This window comes from Prenolepis imparis, unplaced genomic scaffold, assembly GCF_030444845.1.
Source record: "Prenolepis imparis isolate NDT839.2.m4 unplaced genomic scaffold, iyPreImpa1.0 SCAF_8, whole genome shotgun sequence".
Taxonomy (NCBI): Eukaryota; Metazoa; Arthropoda; class Insecta; order Hymenoptera; family Formicidae; genus Prenolepis; species Prenolepis imparis.
Window position 1 is genome coordinate 7,198,808 of NW_028141166.1, and position 25,566 is coordinate 7,224,373.

The 25,566-nt window shown below is 32.0% G+C and overlaps 2 protein-coding genes across 5 annotated transcripts in view; one reads left to right on the forward strand and one right to left on the reverse strand.

Annotated features, from left to right (window-relative positions):
• Hipk (Homeodomain interacting protein kinase) overlaps positions 1 to 25,566 on the forward strand; it is a 104,850-nt gene that overhangs the window by 39,410 nt on the left and 39,874 nt on the right. The gene's annotated exons all lie outside the window — the stretch shown is intronic.
• LOC145939308 (uncharacterized) lies at positions 4,851 to 12,990 on the reverse strand. Its single transcript, XM_083043540.1, has 5 exons — positions 12,783 to 12,990; positions 6,000 to 6,739; positions 5,568 to 5,799; positions 5,256 to 5,438; positions 4,851 to 5,068 (listed from the first exon to the last, which is right to left on the reverse strand). Exons 2-5 carry the CDS (start codon positions 6,732 to 6,734, stop codon positions 4,851 to 4,853), a joined length of 1,368 nt encoding a protein of 455 aa, XP_082899666.1. The 5' UTR covers positions 6,735 to 6,739; positions 12,783 to 12,990.

Consider the following 25,566-nt stretch of genomic DNA (forward strand, 5'->3'; position numbering starts at 1 on the left):
CAAAATAAAAAAATCATGATAAATCTTAATAAATAGGACGTATACTTTGAAGAAAAGAGATAAAGTTATCTAGTACAAGTCTTTATGTCTCTGTATTTTATTAATAGATGTGAATGATAATTGTGCGGTTTTTACGCAGTCTCGTTCAATTCAAACAAGATATTAGGGGTGCTTCGGGAAGTTAAATTCGTGTTGTGGGGTAAAAAAAAGCGTACCGACGAGATTTGAACAATGCAGGAGGAAGGCGTGACGGCGAGCTTTTACGAATCTCTGATCCAGCTGCTCGTACCTACCTATATTTACCGTCGACCTTTCGAAGCCTCCACCTCCGCGCGATAGTCGTTCAGATAGTCTGAATGCCGGCAAATCTACCGACGAGCTGCCCCCGTTGGAGAGGGTGGAACAGCTGTTTCGTTCAATAAGAGGAGATCCTGAATCGCGTGAATATTTAAAGATCCTAGTATCCTGCGTTCTTACACGCTTTCAATGAGCTTTTTAACGGTGGTTGCCGGAGATAATGAAATACGATGGGCGATCAGATTGTCTTATAAATTCATATTTAAATCAACTTTCACGAAAGAAATTTCATGGTAGAAATCTGTCGTTCCTTCATTATTTAATAAAATTCGTTCGATAAGATTTGTCCTATATAAAAAAATAATTCTGATTATTTTTTGTAGCTAGTAAATTAAAGCAGTTAAAATTCATCAATTTTAATTTTTTACATTTTTATTACGTTTTAATTATTTTTTTACACGAAGAAAGATATGAATTCGAAAAGTCGAAAGATTCACATAAAGGTTAATGTATACCAATACGCGCCAGATGTCGGGAATAATTAAATTGCTGTCACGAGAGATCCTTGTTTCTCTCATCATTTTGGCGTAACCAAGCTCTCGTATTTCTACGGTTGAAACAGGAACAGGAAGAACACGTCCCCTTGAGCGAGAAAAAAACTATGGGTTGGTTCAAGGAGGAACCATCTTGTCGCGGGCATAAAGTAATTCGATCTTCTGGGTAGTTTTATGGCTTCTATCAACACATTAATTGTAAAGTTATTTTGATACTTTGAAAACTACTGTGCAAATTAAAAAGATATATAATCAGGAATAAAATTTAATAGAAAAAAGATCTCGAATTATATATACAGAATGATGACAATCGCCATGATTTTTAAAGTTTTAAGATTTGATATACATAAATTATATTGATTATTTTGATACTTTTGATCATTTTCGTTACATTGATTTTAATATTATGTTTATCATTTTGATCACTTTAATCATTTTGATCGCTTTAATCGTTTTGATTATTGTAATCAATTTCATCGTTTTAATTATTTTAATCATAATTGTTTAATCATATAGATCATTTTTATTATTTAGCCAAATACTAGTAACATATCTATCTTTTCCGTTTATTATAATAGCGATTCATTATATCAGGCACTCAGGCACACGATAAACTGATTTTACTGATTAGGTTAATAGCTAAATTACGTATTATGGATAACATAAAGTCAAGTTGTCGAGTTTATTTACTATTTACGTTTCTAGTGAATTTTTTCGATAGTGAAGAATTACACTTAATAAAAATTTTAAATGATTTATTGATACTCGTAACTTAAAATTATATTGTGTGTAGGTACTCATTGAATTTGTTTTACCGTCTTTTATATTACTATTAAATAAAAAACACGGTGATTCCATTTAAAAACTCAAGGTAATTTTGCTTTTTTATCAAACAAAAGTATTCGGCCAATTTTTATTATTGCAATTTGTTACCAGTTAGAAACTGTTAAATTTCTGTTCATGATTTTTTTTGGTCAGATTATCAGTAAGTGCCTTAAAAATCGTGGCGATCATTACGAAGACCATCCTGTATATTGGCGCAATATTTTTAATGAATACTTACTACATATCGAAAAAAAGATGGACAAAATTAAATCGACATTTAATTTTATTTACTTTCAAAGAGAGAAGACGCGTAATAACATTTCCAAGAAATTTCAGAGTTTTTATGCTCGAAGTCAATTATCTTACGAAATATCTTATAATATATCGTTTCACCTTTTACGCAATCTCTTGACCATGATATTGAGAAAAACAAACCTCGCACGAATTTTTCCGCCGCGTTGAACCGCGCATCCGTTTGCAACAGCGCGCAATTGCAACGTGCGTGCATTTTAACGATAGGCCTGAAACGGAGAAAAAAATAGCCGTTGTCACAGATAAGTCTCCCAGACTCCTGGGAACGCGATTCCCGCCAATTTCTCGACGGGTGCTCGAGGCAGTGTAACGGCCGTTGGTCCGAGATGCCTCGAAAGTGGCAGGTGCAACTCAGGCCAAACTTCATTAAACACAATCCCATCTGCGCCCTCATACTTCCAAGACGTCTCGTGGCCGCCGTAACTTTTCGAGGACGATAGAGAGAGATGAGAAGAAAGGAGCCTTAGCAACTCCGCTTGGTGCATATATATATACATATATATTCTTTTTTTTTTCTTTTTTTTATCTTTACTCGCGAGACAGGCAGATTGACTGGTCCAGTGGAGCTGCTTAAAACTATACGCTCTGCGTGACAATGACTAAGAACTGTAACAGGTGCTTGTTCTCGCGTAACGAAAAAAAACATTCTGAGAAAAACAGAAATGCATTTGTAAATACGATAGACGACATATTTATAAATAATTTAAATACTTTACAACACAATAAAAAGTTTTTAGCGCTTTCCGTGTTTATTAAAAATGACATTTTTGCACTCTCTCTTGAAAAATACAAGAACGAAAATTTTCTATTTTATTGCAGAATTAAATCGTTTATAAATGCGTTCTTGTATTCAAATGTCTCTTTGCCTTCATCGTTTTGCGTGAAAAGGAAAGCATTTGCTCATTATTTTTAGCAGAAATTTATAGACTTTCCTCTTTCAGATGGATTTTGAAAGTGACGAGTATATGCATTTCTGTGTTAGTAAATGTCGTCAGGATTTCAAAAGAATAAGGAAGGGCCGTCGTCGGTTAAACAAACAAATTGTTTCTCAGAAGGAAGCCACGTGGCTGGTCCTTGGCACGCGCGCTTGATTCTTTAGACCCTTGAGATTTTTATTAGTTTTAGGATACTCTCTAGTCAGTTCGAAAAAAAAAAATCGGCCGGAAACAGTCACAAGCACAACGCTCATCTAGTGTCCGCACAATTACATTAATTCGATTTAGGATTAATAATTCGTAAATTAGCTGATAAATAATCAGCTGATCAAACACGATTGCCTATATAAAATTAAAGATAAAATAGTGAAAAAAATGAGAGAAATGAGGACTTAAATACCTTATAATTTATTTCCTAATAATTAAATTGTAATAATTCTGCAAATAATAAGCATCCTTGCAATCTAGGATCTCCCAGCATGCACGAAAGATTGTTATTATAATATTTTTAAAATTATATTGCAATATTTTTTGTCGCAATATTTATACGATGCAATTATTTATTGATGACAGATATACCTTGTGTACGCGATTGATAGAATGCAATAAAAATAATACTTGCCATTTCGCGAAAGATTCTCAAGGCTCTTCCTGTCCATTTTCTCATAAATTTCTGCATTATAAGAGACATCAGGATATTTTTCACAGTCTTCCTCGTCCGCACGATGTCGTAAAAGAGACTCAGCTTGAACGACGAGGTACATAATAGGCTTTACAGGATCTTTAAACTTTAAAGGGACGGTACCCGAACAGCTGACGTTTCTAAGATACTCAGGTAGCGTTTCTAATAAATTCGGAACAGTTTGAAAAACATAAATTAATTGACGTTGAAAAATGCCGGTTGAAAAAGTAGGGAGAAATTTAATAAAAAATATTCTATATACATATATACGTATGTGTTTATATTTGTATATGTATATGGGTAAAAAAAATGTCTGTTTTATAATTTTATTATTATTTTTAATAATTATATAAACGTTTTTTCTCTCTCTTTATCTCGTTTGATATTACCGGGCTAATACGAGCGGTTTGTTTCTAATATTTCTCATGGTTCTCACGGTAACAAAAACGATTGTATCCCCCGCACGCTTTACATGATAATAAACATTCCTGTTGATCAATTAACGCGGATAATCGTGAATTTTATTATAGCATCTGCTGTAAATGATATCCAGGTGTTAAACGAAGGGTGTGCCTAGGCGTTTGATACTTTTTTCTGCCGGAATCGATATGAAATACGATCGTCTTCCGGTCTCATACGAGTGAGTGACAAATAATTTTCGGTGTTACGAGAATATATGTGGAATGTTCACTATATATATAATATAATTAGTAAAATGTTTTTGAAAATAGTATAACACATATCGTGTCAATTTCGCTTTGAGTCGGTTGAATTAAAATCAATATACACGAAGGATATGCTTCATAGGATGATATCCTGCTAATCAACGTTCACACGATTGCGCAGATGGCGCCGTTAATGTTACAATTTACCAAATAACGAGGTAATCGGGGTGGGCGTAACCGTGACGGATACAGGGGCGATCAAAACCTCGAGCTATTTGTTAAACCTAGGTAATTAAAGAGCACTTTTTCCCAGCACCATATGCAACTCTTATTGGCTCATCACGCGAGAATCGGGAATCGTTAATTCAATCCGTAGATATTATAAATGGAAATACTCCAAAAACTCAACACAGATAACAGCTCAGTATTTTATATTTTAGTCTAAACATTTATATTTATTATTAAATGAGAGTGATAGATTTTTTGTAACAATGTTCTTTTAAGTGATCAATAAGAGGCACTAACTTGATGCCATATTTTTTTACAGTTCTCTTGATATCTTTAAAAATTATCTATTTTCTTATTTATTTCCTTTAAAATTATTTCCATTTTTTATGACTATTTTTTCGCAAGACAAAAAATAATTAGCAGTATGTTGAGGCCTTTCTGAATCTTTCTTCCTCGAAATTCTTCTGCGTCGCCATTTGCGAAAGATCAAAATAAAAATAAGAATAACTCCAATACCTGTACCAACGATCACATTGATATTAGCACGTGTCTCAGCGATGCAATCGATTTCTGAAATAAAGTTTTATCGTTACATTCAAGATATCTAATTAAAAACAGTTAATAAAAGCATTATACAGTCTTTTGAACATTACAATTACAATTAATATTAATAATATTAATATTAATATTAATATTTATATTAAAAATTAATATTAAATATTTATAATCACAATAATATAACGTTTACACAACACACCTGTTTTTGAGCAATTCTGGATGCACTCATTAAACGCAATCAAACGGATATCGGAGATAACAACGTCTATTTCATCTCCGATGTTTATTGTGGTGCTTTCTTTGCATATAAATATTTCGTACTTTATCGAAGCGGAAAATAATTGCAGATGCCTGTCTGCTGTGTCTCCGCGCATTCTTTTCTCTGTCAAATATTAATGTCATATAATTGTCTCTGTCAAATATTATAATGAAATATAATTAAATGCTAAATAATTATATCAAATCATAAACAATGAAATATCAATTTTTGCAGAATTTTAAAGCGACATACTTTGCGCTCTAGGGAAAGTATTGCCATCCAAATACACATCGATAGAGATAAAATCGAGAAAGAATTTTGTTTCATTATGAGCATAATAAAAAGTAATTCTATTTTCCTTATTGTCACCGTCTACTTGATTCTCGACAGGTTCCTTCCAACTCAGAGTCATCTTGACTATCTTTTCATCACAGATACCTGTTGTCTTTGCGTTCGTTGGAACTGTCAACGTAGCATTGCCTATCTAAAAATGTAATGTTGCCTTTGTTCGATAAAATAATGCTCAAACATATAATCTTAATCTATAAGATATCAAATAATAATTAATTATAATAATTAAATAATAATTTCTTGTTTTTTTACGAATATTTTTATGTATCGCTTTCTCTATAAATATTATAAATATATATGACGAGATGTCTTCGATAAATATTAATGCTTTACCTGAGAATCTTTCATTGCGTATCGCAAATTGATTCGGATCATCATGCTAGTAAGAATGCACGCTATTCCGGTCTCAATATCTCTAACGATGTAATCAAATTCAATAGCGATAGATTTCGTACAATATATTGTCGAATTTACTTTAGTGCATTTTGGATTAAGCATCGGGATTGTCGTTGAATTTGTCGACGACTTTTTCGTTAAAGTTGTTTCGGTCGCTCTTGTTACATCTTTTACCGTTGTTGCAATAATCGTCGTCCTATCTGTTTCCACCGTGATTGTGCTTGTCATTTTCGATGTAGCAATTGACGGAATCGTTGATGAGGTATCAGTTGATATTTCAGATGCAGACGTCCCCCCATTTGTTACTAGTGTGGTTGAAATTGTCGGAAGTATTGTAGTAATAGTTTCTGTCGTATTCACCGACATAGTTTCTGTCGTATTCATCGTTATTTCCTTAACATCTGTTACAGTTGAATCTGAAGATAACGACAGTTTTTCCATCGTGCTCGTTATGCATTTCTGCGTTGTAGATCGTGTTGACAGGGCTGTAGATGGGATTGACGGCATTGTAAAATGTGTTGTTGACATTTTAGATTGCGTTGTAGGCATTGTAGTTATACTTTCCACAGTGGTCGTTTCAAATGGTGAAGTCGATATCGTAAATTCAGCCGTGAGGTTTTCGAAGGATGCAGTAGACGATAATGCAATTCTTACTGTCGTCGAGCAGGCCATTGTACCTGTTAAAATTGTTGTATCGTTTATCTCATTTTGTTCTCTATACAGCTCGCGTATATAATAATTTTATACTTAAATTAAAATCCGATTTTTTTTTATTTGCCTGGATTGTACACACAACTGTTAAACAATAGATATTTTGTCGATATTTGCTTATTAAATATCTAACTGATGATGGGGAAATAATTTTTTATAAAAAAAATAGAAGTAAAAAATACAGAAAAATTGTCTTATGATTTTGATCGATATCTTTTAAACAATTTTTCTCACAAATCCCTTTCTAAAAAAAGGCATGTTATTGACATTGTTGTCGCTTTTCTGCGATACTAATTGGCTGTATCGATTCGTGTTGTGCATTATATTCATAGCATCGAGCAGCTGTCATCGCGAGAGTTAGCAGTATGTTTGACAGTTTGTCCAAAATAAAATAAAATAAAATAAAAAGTATTATAATATATTATATTACTTAAAATATATTATTATTTTAATTATAATAATATATTGTAAATAAAATAATATGTTATAATATATAGTTATAATATATGTATACTTTATCCGCGATTAATATTTTTTGACGCAGAAATCAGCTAATAACTGTCAAAAATATAAATCGAATTTAAAATATTAAAACATATTATTATTTTATTTTATTTTATTTTGGACAAACTGTCAAACTGCTAACCCTCGCAATGACAGCCTCGATGCTATGAATATAATTTACAATGCATATTGAGGCAGCTAATCAACATCACAAAAAAGAGGCAACTTTTAGGCAGCTTGCGAATACAGAATTATGCGCGATTCCATTTTAAAATCAATGGACTATTTTATTCTCAATTTAGCGTCAATATCTCATAAATGATTAATTTAACGCTGCTATATCTTTTCGCGTATATATTACAGATTGTTTCGAAATACACTGTGCACAGAGATGAAAATAAAGTTGAAAAAAAATCTATTTTCCGAAAAATTTGGAAATTGTTTGACGTCTCTTCTTTCAGCGACAAGAAGAATTTTCGCAAAAAAAAGGAACACTCGATCCATTAGCTTAAAATTAAAATTTCACAGTACAGATTATATATATATATAAACTTGCGAGAATTGACTTGACATGCCTTTTTTAAAAAAGGCCTAGAACAACACAAGCTCGCGCAACGCGCGCACTATTCCTCAAATTTATTTATGTTAAAAAGAATTATACAGAAATCAGCTGATAACTGTCAAAAAATATTAATCGAGTTCAAAGTCCTATAACATTTTATTTAAAACATATTATTATTTTAATTTTCATAACATAATATTATTTTAAAATTTATTTAGCAAATTAACGCTTTAATCAGCTGATGTATGTCAAAAATATTAATAAAGCGTAAATTGGCTAATTAAAATTTAAAATAATAATAAATTATAAAAATTAAAATAGTAATATGTTGAAAATAATAAATTATAATGCTTTATCTAGGATTAATATTTTTTCACAGTTATCAGCTGATTTCTGCGTCAAAAAATATTAATCGCGGACAAACTATACATATATTATAACATATGATTTTATTTACAACATATTATAATTATAATAATATATTTTAAGTAATATAATATGTTATAATACTTAATCCGCAATTAATATTTTTGACAGCAATCAGCTGATTAAAACGTTAATTTGTTAATTAATTTTAAAATAAGAATATGTAATAAAATTTATAAAATAATATGCTTTAAATAAAATGTTATAGTACTTTAAACTCGATTAAAACTTTTTGACATTTATCAGCTGATTTCTGTCAAAAAATATTATTCGAGTTTAAAGTATTATAACATATTATTTATAACATTATTATTTTAATTTAACTAAATCTACTAACTGTAGATCAATAATACTCCAATTGCGATTAGAAGAATCATTACTCCAATTAATAACGTCACATGTGTCCTTTTCATATTTTATTTTATTTTTTTCAAGAATCCACCTTATATACGTATTTGTTACTCCTTCGGACTCGCTACAATTAATTACAATTGTACACGCTATTTAATGGCAAGTATAATGCAATGGTATTAGAGAAGAGAAAAAGAATATTATAAATAACACACGCACAAGTCGCGAGTAGAAATTGTCTATTTATTACGTCGTTGCTCACGAAAAGCAATAATGATTAGTTTATCGTGGAAGAGAAAACCCAGTTACGCGTACGGCAATGGTTAATATAGACAACGAATATATCCCTACCCCTCTCAGTCTGTTTCTGTGCATTATCGTTTCGTTTTCCGTCAAACAACGAGATAGGATATCTCTAAATTCTGTTTTCCTCTCTATTTAATCGGTTTGCCGTGATTAGGTCAAAAATAATGATTTATGAAATTTTCAAATCTTTTTATAATCTCGAGCTTTCAAAAATACAGATTTAAATGCGAAAATAAATTCTTAAATTAACAGTCTCGCATGTACAATCGCATTTATTTAAAATGTATTTCAAATGAACATTATTATCGGTTACATTGCATATTGTAGCGCATAATTATATATCGAATAACGTAGCAAATACGCTGGAATAATTAACGGATCACGCACGAATGCACCCCTTTCCGCTGCACGGCCGGACATTATTGTCCGGTTTTTCGTTTCTGCCGTATCATTACCTTCTTTGTTGGCAACTCGTGCCGGTGCGTGCTGCAATCGGGACTGGTGAAATAAACCCGAGCTCCTTCTATACCCCCATGCGATCCACCCCTTTCCCGATTTCGGTGACTCGCGAGCGATTTGTGGTTTCAATTATTATTAGCTCGACATGCAGCACGTGTAGGTGGACAAAGCATTGGAATGGACGGAGCATTATTGTCGTGACGAAAATCGCATTCGACGTGATTATGCAACGCACTCCGTGGTCATTAATCGCGCATTAAGCCCGCACCGATGTTGGTCTCGCTCTCTATTGCAACGCCATTTTATTCTTTCAGCTGCCTATAATTCGCGGTTTTGCCTGACTTTCTCGTTCAATTTATTTTACCGCCCGATCGATACTAGATTTATTTCGAAAGTTATCACTGATTTTCTAACAAATGTCTTTAGCGTATTGAAACGCTGTTTATATCTCACTTACTGCAATTCACTTTTCAATTAAAGAATTACAATTTCTTCTTACAGAAAAAAATTTTAATTATTTAAATATTAATATCCATTTCGATATTTTTCTCAGAAACGATAAATATAATATTTTTATTATTTTTATATAAATATTTTATTCAGAGAGAAATTTATTTAAATAATATTTCAAAAGTTTAAGAAAAAAATTTTCATGAGGACTTTTAGTTTTGCTCGAGTTTTGTTTGAATCTGATTTAAATAAATTTATTTTTATAGAAGTCTCTAAACAAACTTTCCATTTTATCCAAAACAATATCTATTTGCATTGTGTTTATGTTATACTGTAACAGTATCCATAGCTGCATCTTTTTCATTTTTTATTTTTAGTGTTGATACTTTTATCATTATTTTTACCGGGAAATTCGTACCGCACTAAACTGTGTTCAACACTTGAATGGTCGCAAATAATATAGAAATACGTAGAAAAAATCCCATAAAATGTATAGAAACCGTAAAATGTGTAGAAAACCTCAGATAATGACGACTGAATATACTCTCCTTTGGCGGTCTTAGTGTGCTGATTGCTTTCAAGCGAGCGACCGGCCTGACAGATAATTTTTTTGGTCACCATTCCTTCCCAGAAGTTGCCATTCTTCGAAAATGATTATTGTATGAGTATTTGTCGTAATATTTAGGATTCTCGGATAAATAAGCAATTCAAATTATAATAAGTCGGATTTTTCGGGCCGTTCAACGTGTTTAGACCTGCTATATTCAAACAGAAAAATATAGAGACAAATAGATAGAGAAAGAGACACAGACAAATAGAGAGAAAGAAAGAGAGGCAGAATTTAATACTAAATTTAAATAAAATAACAAAGTAACATTAAACGATGTATTGTGAGAAGAGAACAAAGAAAAACTATTTCTATTCAAAATTTTTTTTTTTGGTTAATTTTTTGTTATGATAAAGAATATATTTTCGATTTTTTCCTCTCATAAATTCAATTGTCTAATAATAAATATTGTCTATCGAAAGATAGACAATATAGCCAAACATTCAAAAAAATATCAAAGAACGAAATATACCGTCGTTTCAACACATCTGCTTGTTTACGAAACCCTTCGGATTTTATCGAACGATCTTCGCCCAGCGAAATCATCGGGCAATTCTTTCTCTGTTTTTTTCTGTAGCTAGATCGTCGTTATCGTGATTAAACTTTAAGAATCTATTCAAGCCATCTAATTTATCGAAAATATACACCAAATTGATGATTGAACATTGCATCGCAAACGCGTTAGATGAAAACATCTGCTGTACTACGAAACCCTTCGACGTTTATCAGTCAATCGTCACGTGGAAATTGTTAAAAATAATATTGAGAGAGATTGAGCGACCCCGCGGAGTGACACAACGTCGAGATTTCGATAGATCAAGCCAGAGATCGATTTTGTTCAATCGACCATCTGCCACGTCGAAGGGTTGTTTGTGGCAAACCCTTCTTGGACCTTCGGACCTTTACGTGCGAGTGGTTACCCACAATACACGGCGAAAGGTGCACTAACAATACGAATAAACGGGTCGAAACATTGATTGTTTCATCCATCATGAATATTCATGAATATAGACTGATTGAGTTTGAAATTAATTATTGACACTTTGCGATCCAAAGTCATTTAAAAAATTGTCGACGGGTTACTTGTAATAATTAATTTCTGTTATGCGATATTAGTATTTAACCACGATCCGAGAAAAAAATATATAATTGTGAAATTTTTAATACAATAATAATATATTTTATTTTTTTAAGAGCTTTGGAGAAGCAAAACTTAATTTAATTCTTTAATCTTATAAAATAAATTTTTTACCGCTGGATATTTGCACTGATCTCTTTAATTATGAATTTTGCGATAATCTTCATGAATGTTTGAAAAAGTCTAGATTGTTGTATAAAATATTATACAAAGCTATCTTTATATAGAAAGGCAGTTGGTTCGTTGTCGCGCACACATGTCCGAGCAGAATTGAACTGTGATTTTTCTATGAGAACCGGAAGTGACCCAATTAACAGTTGCACGTTAGCTCGATAATATATGTGAGTGCGCGTAATACGTAGAAATTCCCACAAAAATTCATATTGGGCGAGCGTCTTCAACCCGCGGGCGCGCGGAGTTTCCCATAGAACACCCCCAACGATAAATAATGCATGTCGATTTGCTCCGCTTCATGGCGATTTCACGCGGAGTCGTGACACCGAGACGAGACAACTGGACAAAAGAGAGATTTACATAAATTACGCTTTCATACGATTCCGAGATTGGCGCTTCTGATGAATAAATATTCCCCGACATCTTTTTTTTTATGGGAAACTCGGATTGAAGAAATCGTGACAGGGAAATTAATATCTCGATTCGTAGAAGAGTCCAGGAATGAACGTAAATATCGCATAGTCATCTCTGCGCGATTCTATCATACGTGTACTTTGTTAAGTATATATTTATTCTTACTAATGTGTGAAAGGGAATTATAAATTCTCATATGAATAAAATCGAAGAAAAGATCACTGCAGAAATAATGACCCGCATATCTAATGTATGCAAAATTATAACACTTTATGTCATGTATTATCTGCAAATTTGAAAAAATTTATCATATATAACATCATTATGTTTTTTTTATTATATTTTTATCTGATAGGTATATTTTTCTCATTTTGCATATTATTAATTATTAAAAAATTATAAAAGTATAAATACATTTACAGATTATTTAGAAAAATACTTTTTTCTAAAATTTTTTTTAATATTAACAATTTAATTCCATGTATCAAATTCTTAATTAAATTTATTCCCTTATCTTCAAACTTTAAATTATCTTGTATATATAATTTTGAAATTTTTTTATTTTAATATTATTTCTTTGACTGTGAAAAGTTAAACTTACTTCATAAGAATACGTACCTTTATCGTGGAGCAATCACGAGTTTTGTTCAACTCGATATGACTATGGGAGAATGAACTCGCACGTTAACTCAATTTCGTTATCCTTTCATCGCGCGCGCATCGGCTCATAGCGAATTAACATACAACCCGAGAGCCGATACGCGGTGCGTAAATTGTACGAAAACTTTCGCGAGGAACACCTGCAAAGACGAAACGGAGAGTGCACGGTTACACGCGTAAAATTTATGTTGCGTGAAACAGCAACCGTCTTCGCAAGAACACTTTTTCCTCCGTGAGAAACGGCTGCGATGGCGATCGTCCGTAACACGTCAAAGCGTAAAAACTTTTACGAGATAATTGTAATGTCCATAAATAATACGTAGGTATGCGAACGAACTCTCTTACGCAACAAAACTTGGGAAGGAACGGACAGAACTTTGTTAAAGTCTTTGCTTATAACTTGATACGACGAGTGGTATCGATTATAATTATACGTACATTGTTAAAAAAGATGAATATTTAATCGTAATTGGAGAGAGAGAAAAAGAAAAAGTTTATATTTTTATTTTAAAACATATTAATCAACATACACATGCGCAGCTATAAATTATGATATAATTTATGATGACGATTTCTTTAATTTATCAGCTGTTATTATTATATATATTGAAATTTTATTATTATATATTCATATTATTTTTTTGTAGTACATATTGATATTATTTATTCGTATAAATAATATCAATATGCTGCTTATGTTTTATACACGATGGCGATTTGCCATCCGTAATTTATGTCGCCGGTTTCATAATCACATAACGTCATTCACCGCTTTCTAGTGCTGTCTACCAAAAGCGCATTCACGATTTTGCAATCGCGATCCGAGCGAGTGGCAGCCGACGCCTATTATGCGTTTCATAAACGTTAAAATTTCCGTTGGCGCGTTTTGTAGGAAACGGTCGACAGAATCCTTTGAAAGTATTTCCTTTCGGAGGTATCGACTTCCGGATTAAGAACCCATCGTCACGAAATCGATCAGGGGGAGGGGACACGCGCTTCCTGCGTTAAAGATATGGCTTCCCATAAACGCAGTGTCATTGATATTGACTAGATACATTCGAGTAATTGGCCATGATATAAGAAAAAGGACTTTAATTAAACTTGAAAGTGAAAATTTCGAGAAAGACTATCTTTTTATTTAATATTTTAATTAATTGGCATAAAAACATATTTTTTATTCTCTTTAATTTATAATGAGCAAAATGAAAGAGAAAATATTTCGCCCTTTTTTCGCAATGATATAAGGTTTTATCTTTTATCTTTCTCACGGAGATTTGTAAATCGATCCGACTTATCGCATGTATAGAAATGACAATGACTCATGATATCACATCGATATAATTAAACGAGGAGAATAGTATATTTTATCGGATGCTAATACGCCATTCGGTTATACAAATATTATCCGACAAATTTCGTTTCGATTGCAATGTGTAGAAAATCGCATACATATGTTGATAAGTCGAGTCTACATTAAATCTCCCAACTATGCCAGAAAATTTGTTGATTTAATCTTGATTATTTTTAATTGTATGAACAATATTTGAGAAAAAAAACTTTGAAGCTTACGATTTTACTTAATTTAATTTCGAGAAAAAATGTATTTCCTTAATTTTCGTATTAAATTAGATTTTTGTACCAATGATACGCTTATGCAAGTTGTTTCTATTTAATGGAATTATATTTTCCATAACATCTGCAACGTATATCGATTTACGAAAAGAACAGAATGTGATCGTCGTTTAAGGGTCTTCTTTATGTAACCATGACCCGTCACTTCCATGCTGGGGGCACGTGAACCATATGGTTTACGTGATCAATCATGCACGCGATCATGTTGGCGATTAAGCTATCGAATTCGCGAAATTTAAACTGCACGCGCGAGTAATTTTTCGCTACACTTGAACGACTTCGTGAGAAACAAACTTTACGTTGTGTCTTCGTTATCTTTGTTACGCATTTTTAGATTTACTTTCATATATACCTTTCAAATATATCATTAAAATGAGCATAAGTTTCGCAAAAGCATCAGGTGTGTTTTTTTTATAGTCATATATATTAAAAATATTTTATACTAAAAAATAATTTAATACAATCAAATTAATTTAGTATTAAATTTATATATATATTTTTTTATTAAAATGTGATATTTTATTCTTTTATGATGATAAACTCTATAAAATATAAAATAGAATATTATATGTTCCATTCGATTTATCAATTTCTGGAAGCTATTGTTATAAACTTCAAGCAAGATAATATTTACAAAATAAATTTAATTAGTAAAAGAGAAACTAATTACATCCTTGCGCAAATCTAATTATTTAAATTATATAATGATACATTAATACAATTTGTTAATCGGAAGTACAAACAATGAGAACAGAAAAGGACTATCGGGTGCACAGCGGGTTGTATGTCAATTAGCTTAATTTATGAAAATTACATTAACTTAGGACGCTACGCGAAAGACGGCGTTCTCATTTTGGCTGAATAGCTGAAGGTGAGGACGTTTTGTGAAAAATTGCATTTGTATTGTAAAACTGCGGTTGCATAATTTGTGAATTCGTTCGAGGTGTTCGGACATTGTTCATTGTGTGACAAGTTGCACCTGCAGTTTTACGATTGCTAAAAGTGGAAGAACTCCCCCATGTACATGCTTCACCTGTGCATTTCTGTTCTCGAACGTGTGCAGGATACGATAAAAGGACAATGGATGTGTATATTAAAAATGGCATTTATCTGCATAAAGATCAATGCTCAAATGCAACGAATGCAAACTCGATGCGTTTAAAATGCTTCACGCAGTTTACGATCCTTCACCGATGATTATGATCTATTTAATTTATATTGAAGAATGAATATATGACACACATACACACACGCATACACGCATATATATAAAATTAAATTTTTGCCATAAAAAAATAATACAAAGTGATAACAATCTTAATTGAAGTTCTGAAATATTTAATTATGAATGTGTGTGTGTGTGTATTCGTAATTAAATATTTCAGAATAAAGTTAAGATTAATCTTAACTTATTTAACAATTGTTACCACTTTGTATTATTTTTTTGATGGCAAATTTAATTGTGAAACGAGTTTTTGCAATTTGTGCCAATAATTTCTTGTAAATATATCTGGAATGATTCATGCATAATTTTTAGAATCGTGCTTTATTTTTTAACAGCTTTTTAGATATTAATCGAAAATGATTTATTTAAAAAAAATAGCTTCCAGAAATCTTTTTACCAGTAAAGTATATAGCGTTTCACCAACGTAAGATATGTTTGCATGGTTGTGTTCACTGTATTACCTTCTTTTGATTATACTGATGCTTTGCTTATGCTTTCCTTGATAAAAGTATTCTCTACTTTACCCAAAATGCATCTTGCATTTAATGAGATGTCACTACAACATCATTTCCTTGATGCGTGTATTTATAATGTTACGTTAATTAATATTTACATATCATAAAATAGATATACACATGCTCTATTTTTTCATTTTCGAATTAAAAAAAAATAAGGACTTGTCGCAGTAAAGCATTGTATCGAGATTTCTATTTCAATTTTTTAAAGAATATTTCAGAAATACAATTTTAATAATTCAACTGCTGCTCACTGATAAATTTGTAAGATAGTAAAATATTGGCCACTTTAATTGCAATATCTGACACATTGATATTTTCGATACGACACTATCTTTCGAAAGTTTCTTCTGTCAAGTGAAAGTCACCGTTATAGTTTAACGAAAAACTGTCCTTTATTCCGACTTTCAATATGTTAAATGACCGCCCATACAATCTACTTCACATCATTTAATATATTTTAAAATTAATAGTGTATAATATCATATATTACATATTACATTATAGGACATAATATGTAATTTACAAATATTATAACGTTAGTTCATTGACCGTTCAAATTACAAGTTGAATTACTATTATGAAACTATTTGAATTACTATTATGAAACTATTATGTCTAGAGTCTAGATTATCAATTTAAATTAATTATTTTAAATTATACATATAATTATATATATAATTTAGCGCATTAAAGGTGAAATAAATTTTCGAATAGAGGTCGCAGAGTATCAAGGTATTACATATACTGCACTGTAGAATTACAAGACTACTTGTGTAAACTACACACAGACGCGAAAAGTATATAGTGGATATCAAGGTGGAGGACTCTTCTTGCTACAGCACCCACTATCACTGATAAATTTATCATTCGCGTCTGTTTACAACTGAATCAATAATCGATGCCGTAGATGCACCTTATATATAGACGTAATCATGCACCCCCGCATCGTAGAAACATGACTCCAAAGCACTTTACGTCACCCCGTCCACTTCAACTTTCATATCGAGTCATTTTGTGTCGACTCTATTTTTAAAAAATGCACTTATTCTTATAAAAAGACAAAGCTAAGGATATCTTCGATCTTTACCTTTGACAGATTAAAAAAATATTTATGCGAATTCAACGAAGCATTGGTCATTTGTATAGGGAAAGCAAGTAAAATTTTTAAGTGAACAATCGATTGATTCTAGGTGTATTTTTGTTATTCTCCGTATTAACAAATGTCTTTTCTTTGAAAAGAAAGCGTAAAGATTTTTGTAATACACAATTGAAGGGATTACAAATTATTGAATATCCGAAACAAATACTTTAATTTAAAAATTAAAATATGGAAGTACATAATCGCGTTTGTTAATAAATTAAATATATAATATTGCCAATATTACATCTCAACGAAAAGTGTCAGTTTCATTGGTTATTGATAAATTATTAAAGTTTGTGAAAACGTATATAGGTAACTAAATGCTATTTAAACGCTACTTTGCGAACGTCTTATATTTTGATACGCATTATTAACTAATCATTATTTATCGTCGCTCTGGTTGCAAAACGATAGATAAATGATATATGTGTCGCGTACACGTCTGACATTAAGATTGTGACCGACATGACCGAGTAGGGTCACCGTTTCCGTAATAGTCGTATGTATGAATGCACATGTATACATATGTATGCAGAAATGTGTATGCATGTATATACATATGTATGTACGTGTATGTATGTATAATGTATATACAATATATGTATATATCGTGAAATCTTTTATACATTTTTTTTCTGCATATATGTATATGTGCAGTATATTGATGTAGGTACAAATATTCATCAGATTCGCACGATTAACTTCATCTCGATTAAATTGAAAACCTTGCCGAAACGGAAAAAATAATATCTTGAAATATAAGAATTAATCTACTTTTGTTTATTATTCCTCTAATAATATCGCGATTTTATCGTCGTAATTTTATCGTCCGATGTACAGTGTAAATTAACGCATATAACGTCACATTATCTTACTCACACAAAATTTCACAGGCACGTATGTATTTCCGTATTTCGTAATGTAATTTATTGTACGGACTTATTGTGGAAATATCGCGCTTGATTAAATTGCATTGGAAATATCTCTTATTTACATTTCGACATGTGATTATTGGCAATACAAAATTGGGACGTTTGCATTTTTACATGCAATGTATTGTTTTTATAACAGCAGTATACATATTTTGTGCAACACAATGAAAAATTACCTGATTGTAATAATAATTAATATTCTGCAAATAATACACATTGCACAAAATGAAATGGAGCATCAGAATATAACGTTAAAAACAAACATTTCATAAATTAAATTTGAATATGTAATATGAATTTTCTGCTTTATATATTTTCGTTATTTTAAACAATTCAATATTTGCACGCTTTAAATGTACGCAGAAAAAAATTCTAAAACATGACATAGATCTTATATTATTTCAGGCCAAGGACATTATTTTCACAAACTGCCTAACTAAAGCTTTGAACCATGGATTATGATAATAAAGTTTGTTGGTTTGCATCTGATGCGTAACTTCCGGCTATGAGAAAATAAAATATATTTTAGTTTTATAGATAGGAATTTGAAAAGAATAATATTAGTTTTTTCTCGAAAATTAGCATTTATTTTTTAAAAATTAATATTTTTTAAAATATTGTGTTTATATTTGAACTATGCAAAATGCAAAATACAACTTTTTAAAAAATGTTTTTACTTGAAAGCTATCATTCTCGAAATGCAAAAAAAATCATGACTTTGTTCTGGTGATTTTTACGCGTTTTGAGACTTGAAAAAAATATATGTGATTATTAATAGAATTTTGTTCTAATTTCTATCACAAATTATAAATCATGTATAACTTGGACTTTAAATGAAATTGACCTTTTTTCAATGTGTTATTAAGGCTACCGAAAAAAATTATTTCGACGTGTTGTCATCGTGTTATGTAAAACCATTCATCGAAAAAAACGTTATTTTTCTTCTTCGCTGGAGCATTTGAAAAATTGATTAAAGGCAGATGCGCCTGTGTTATTAGAGCGTTTCCGCGCTGCGCAAAACATTACGCTTACTCGGAATGATAAACGATGTGTACGAGCGATGTCGTTAATCATTCATGATTACAGTACGGGGACATATTTCGTGGTACGCATATAAACCATTTTGCATAGAATTACACATAGGTGTCCTTAATTTCCATGAACTTAAAAAATAAGGTAATGTCGACTCTTGTCTGCCTACTGTTAATTTAAAAAGATAAATCTGCGTATTTGAGAATATCCTTGCTTATTTACAAACGACACGTATACGATCAATCTTCTTTCCCGTGAAGGCTAGAAATTTGCTTTTTTTTTATTTATACCTTAACAGAAAAATTTAGAGCGCAAAGAAAATACAAAGTCCATAGAAGCTCAAGTATTATAGTTCTTGTTTATTTACGAAAAAATAAATTTTGCAAATAATTTTCAAAATACAAAAATTCACAAATTGATTGAAGAAAAGGCTATGAATTATTATTTTATGAAATATTGCGTGTGTGTATCTGCAGAAATAAAGACACTTTTAGCTACATAAGACTTTAGTCAAAAGAACAATAGTATTGTTTTTTTTTATATTAGTGTATCTCGAAGGACATTGTTGTGTGTGACCTTATAGGACGAGAAAAGAAACTTAGAAGGTAAAAAAAAGTTAAGAATGATGGTCATTTTTACTGTAGAGTAGCATACCTTGGAAAATAAATCCAGTTATAAGCTTCAGGAGTATAGAAAAAGCATCGTAAATAATGATCCTTTTATTGTGTAGTAGTGCATCTTGAAAAAATATAATTTTTTGAGCTGAAAGCGAAAAGTAAAAAAAAATTCTACGAATAATGGTACTTTCACTACGAAGCAACACATCTCGAAAAACATGTCACATTCAGTTATGAAATCATGCATCGCAAAAAACAGAAGACTATCGTGAAAAATGAGCCTTTTACTATTGAACAAAACATCTCGAAAAATATGTTTAGTTATGAGCTTATCCTGGAATCAGGAGAGCGTCGCGAACGATGGTCCTTTTACCGTGTAATCTTGAAAAAAAAAAAAAAAAACACGTTTAGTTACGAGCTCGTGAGATCCAGGAGACGGGAGAGCGTCGCGAGAGATTTCCTTTTACTCTTAGAGCGGTACACTTCGAAAGGCATGTCCAGTTACAGTAAGTTTGCGAGACCCAGGAATCAAAATAGCGTTGCGAGAGATGATCCTTTTACTAAGCGGTTTCCATTCATCGCACATCTTTCCCACATCGAATTCGCCCCGACTCTTCAGCTACAGAAGGCGACACACGTTGCCTCGCGCATGACGTCGTCGCTCATCTCACTAGCGCTTATTTCTTCACATTATCATTCGTCTTCATAGGGAAGTCATTGTCGGACTGCACGCTTCCGAGGCTTACACGTAACACTCGCGTCTTTATTTCGCATCCAATATTCAGCCTACAACATGATTCTATTCTAAGGATGAGCTCGCAAATTTACATGTATATATATTGAGGATTTCTGAACAATTAAATTAAAAATAAATTAAGAATGAAAAAATTAAATTAAGTAATTAAAAAATAAATTAGATAAATAATAAAAAAATTAATTAAATAATTAATTAAATTAAAAATACAGTTTGTTGTCAGATTTAAATTTCAGACTACACTATACATATAAAGATTTAGATTTAGACTCGAATGCATCGAGATTGATAAATAAATAAGCATATAACAGTTGATACATAGTTGATAGTTATTGCATAAATCGAGAATCATATTCTTTACATTCACGTGATGGACACGCAGTAAGGAACTAATCGACATAAAGCAGGAAAAGGCGATTCGAAAGCCGCATAATATGTTCCCAAGGAAGCAGATAAATGTGGCTTCCGTCTTGCGGAGCACGGAAACCGCGACAATCATAAAAAATATGACGATATCGTGAGACGATGTCACAAAAGAGCGAGAACTAAATTCGGGGCCAGTATATATTTTATCAGTAATAAAATTATATGCTCCGCGAGAGTAAGCCGATTAGATCTATATATGTCTAACGAAACCTTACGCTGATTTGGAAGAGATGCGTCGATGAATATATCATTGTACATGTTCCCTTGAGGTTTTCCTATTTCCGGAGAATTTATTGAAATATTTAATTAAATTTTCCCGGTGAATCCCTCAATTTAATTTTTTTATTAAATTTTCCTCCAGAAGATTTTCCAAACAAAATTTAAAAAACGCATTATAATTTAATAATCGAGTTGCAATTTTTTAATTATATTTTTAATTACACCGTTGTGTGTGTGTCGTGCACTTGTAAGTATAGGTATATACTTTTCCTCAAGTATATCGTATATATGCGTATATCGCACATGCGTTATTCACTATGACGCACTAACGGGTAACAGAAATATATATAGTCCAGTCGAGGATGGAGATGATGAGGAGCGGTGACGTGGAGGAAAACGGTTTCGAGAAAAGAGACACGTGTGTTATCGAGTAAGAAACGAGAGAGAGAAAGAGAGAACGATAAGGCAGACTTGTATAGGAGGTCGAAGCCGAGTGCAAAATTTAGATGCGAAAATGACGACAAAAAAGATTCAAGCATAAATACGAAGACGAGGAAAAGCACGCGTGTTTGTCTAATATCCTAATTCTGTTGCTATATAATTTTGAGCATATTTAAGGAATTTATTAATTTATTTAAAGAATTATTTAAGGAATAATTTTCAAGGATTTTTGAAGGATAACGCAAACGGGGACATTAATTATATGATAAATTAATGATTTTTTTTTGTTCTTTACATTTATAATCTGTACTTTTCTTATGCAGCATTGATTTTCGAAGAATTTCTGTCTCGTTGCGTCATTGTTAATGCTTTTATTACTTTGATAGGATTATAAGAGATTTACCGACTACGGGGAAACTTAATTCTTTTCCTCTTTATTCCGCTTCTTTTTTTCCCCGATTTTTCATCGTACACTTTGTCCTCACTCGAAGTTCTTTTCTTAATGAACAGTCCAGGGCCATTCGAAAGGTAAACCTTCGAGCAAAACGACTTTCAGAGCCTGCAGTAATGTACTTTCACATTTGCGAGACCAAGGCATTGAATCGTTGGAAACTCGTTTCGTGTTACAAGAGAGCGAGAGAGAAAGAGAGAAAGAGAATGTAAGGTGCGGAACAAGCGGGATGAAAAACGAGAGAGAGGGATGAGAGAAAGAGAAAGAGAGTAAGGTAGGAAAGTAGGAACCCAGAGGAGAGGACCGAGCTGTGTTTTTCGCGATCGTGCATCAGCGATTTGCAAATTTACTGGGTGAGAACTCCGTCGAAAACAAGTCGCCCTCGATTATCCACGCGAAATAACGACTCCCAAATTTTGCGATAAATCGTTTAAGAAATGTTAAAGGGTATTTTCTCGCTAGATATTTATCGCGCGATTTTTTTCGCCTATTCGTTCGCCGATACCAAGTCGGTACCAAGTCGGTACCAAGTCGGTACCAAGTCGGTACCAAGTCGGTACCAAGTCGCTATACGTTCCTGACTGCACTTTGGGAACCGCGGAGCCGAATGCAACTCTGCCAGCACTTTGATATTTAGAGAGCGATCTGTATTCACGTTCCCGCACGTAGGACACCCAGTACGGTGACCCAGTGACACGCGGAAAATCTTGACGTATATTATCCGCATAATTATATACTCCTGGCAGCAATAAAAAAATTGTCCTGATCGCGATCGAAAGTTTCGAGACGGAACGGTGAGTTTGTGGGCCAGCTTCGACGACGATCGAGCGAGATGACAGCGATTTGCGCCGATATATAACGTCTTTTTTTGTGAAAGGATACACTGCGTGACTAATATGTATAAATCCGCGACAACCGTATAAATGGCCGATATCGAAATCTTTGATATTGATAAACCTCGACTTTTTGTCGATAAAAATGCCTATAAATAACAGTCAAAACGGTTAAACATCGTTGCTTGTAATTATTGTGAAACTTCTCGTGTGAAAGAAATCTTTTCGGAAAGATAAAAAATAAACGTGAGATAACTTTATCTCACATTAAATGTCATTAAATGTGTGTGCGTTGATTGAAAAAATATTTCAAATGTTCTTTCCACGTGTAGGATGTGTATATTAAGAATTTGAGAAGGGGGGTAAAATCCAAAGATGAAAGTTCAAAGTGACGATTGTCATTGCATGAGCAGTTTCTTAATAGTCAGCAGTAGACATGATGTCCAAAAATTAAAAAAAAATATATCTAAAATGAAGTTCTGGCTTATCACATTCAAATTGAATTTGATGAAATTTTATTGTTTTCAACGTCTGTTAAAAGCAATTATGATATAATAGTAGATCATTACAATAGTAGAATTAATTGCATGGTGAATTATATTTATCTATTAATGTTTAGAGTTAATAATAAGTGTCGACTCATGCAGTGACTCTTTCTCACAAAGAATATTTTTTAAAGTCCATGGAAAGTTGATTCACATTTTAAAAATTTACTTTCTACAGAAAAGGCAGAAATTTTGGAAGGTCTAACTCTCATATTTTTGTCTGTTTTATTTGGTGCATTGGAACGAAGAGATATTTGCCTAAAATATATTTTTGGTCTCTCTCTGTAGTTCGATACATGGACACTTTTCGAATTCGTGGGCTCCCCGATTGAATTGTCCGCTGTCGAATTCGACCGGAAACCGCTATTGTGACCGGGGAACGATTATCGTAAATAAAAAAAAATGACTTTTGGTTATCGCCTAAAATTATATTCGTGGGTGGAGCCGAAAGTGCACAGCATGATTTCGCATGTACCGAATTAGAAGTATTTTGCGCCGACTATCTTTATATTGGCACTGACGCGAACCACGTTCTCTCGAAGATCCGGTTTCACTTGGCTCACGCAAACGGGAAGATATTCCGCGACGAGCCGCGCAAGTGTGATTCAAGATTTCTTATTATATTGTCATTTCTTGCTGCGTGTATTAACGCGGCAGCAAATATGCGTATAATTGAGATGCAAAACTATGTCGGTGCCGAAAAGAAAGAGAGAGAGAGAGAGAGAGAGAGAGAGAGAGAGAGAGCGAGAGAGAGAAAGAAAGAAATTTGTGATCTCACAAAATTAAAACAAGTTTCATATATTCTCTCAAGCATACATATTGTAACTGTAAAAAAATGAAATAATTTTGGAGATAAAAAAAGAAGTCATTGAATGTCCTAAATGAATCAGGCATGTCTTTTTAATGAGAAATTCTTTAGCTCATTTAGAATCGACTTTTTCTTAGGAAGAAAATCGAGAAAGATTATTTCTTGTTGCAACTTTCCAATATCATACCTATCATCTTTTGATCTAAATTTTATATCAAAATTTTAAATTTTAATTAAAATTAAATAAAAAAATGTTTTATCCCTCTGGCTCTTTGAAATCTGCAAAAAAATTTCCTTTTTCTCTCAATCATGTATAATTTGAAAATTATATTAATATCTTGATATTTTCATTAAGGAAGAATTGACTCTCTAAATTGACTGAAGAGAATCTATCTAAATCATCTAAATTATCTAAATCATCCACTGATTTTGAGATATTCTATATTATACATATAATAACAAATTATATAATAACAAAAATATCAATTTAAAGATATTGTACAAGATTTATGAAATATTCTACATTTTTAAACATTTTTATATATAACGATATATAAAATTAGATTAGATATCTATTTATTAATTTATTGGCATCACATCATTGGCACATATTCTTTATTTTGTTCCATTATGGAAATCGAACTGGATATAGAATTTCTCGACTCTTCTTAATTAATTGTTTTTGCTTTATTTTAAAAACTGAGTGTGTGAAGTTGGCACCCCTATGTTGTGCTATCATAGTTCTGTTAAAAGTTCTGAGTTAATATTTAGAACCATAGGAAGAGTTCTTGATAATTTTTAGAAATAATTCCGGCCATTACGATAACGAAAATCAGTTTCAAAAAATAGGGGTGCTAACTTTACATTTTTTTACATATCGAGTTACAATAGTTTTGAGCAGAGTTTTAAGGTTCTTTTAAATAGTTATATAGTTCCTGATTATTTTTTAAAAGAGTTCTGCAATTTTTAGATAAAAAAACGTACCTTCACGTATGTCATACGTCGACTTGACATACGTCGCAAAATTTCTTTGTTGCCCGATGCCTCCCCGGGCCTCCTTCTCGTAGAAGTTTCGAAACACTTGCACTCGCGTTATTTTTTTTCGTTCGCAACGCGCGGCAACGCCCGGGTTTTAGCTATCACAATCTTCGACGCGTTTCGGTAAAAC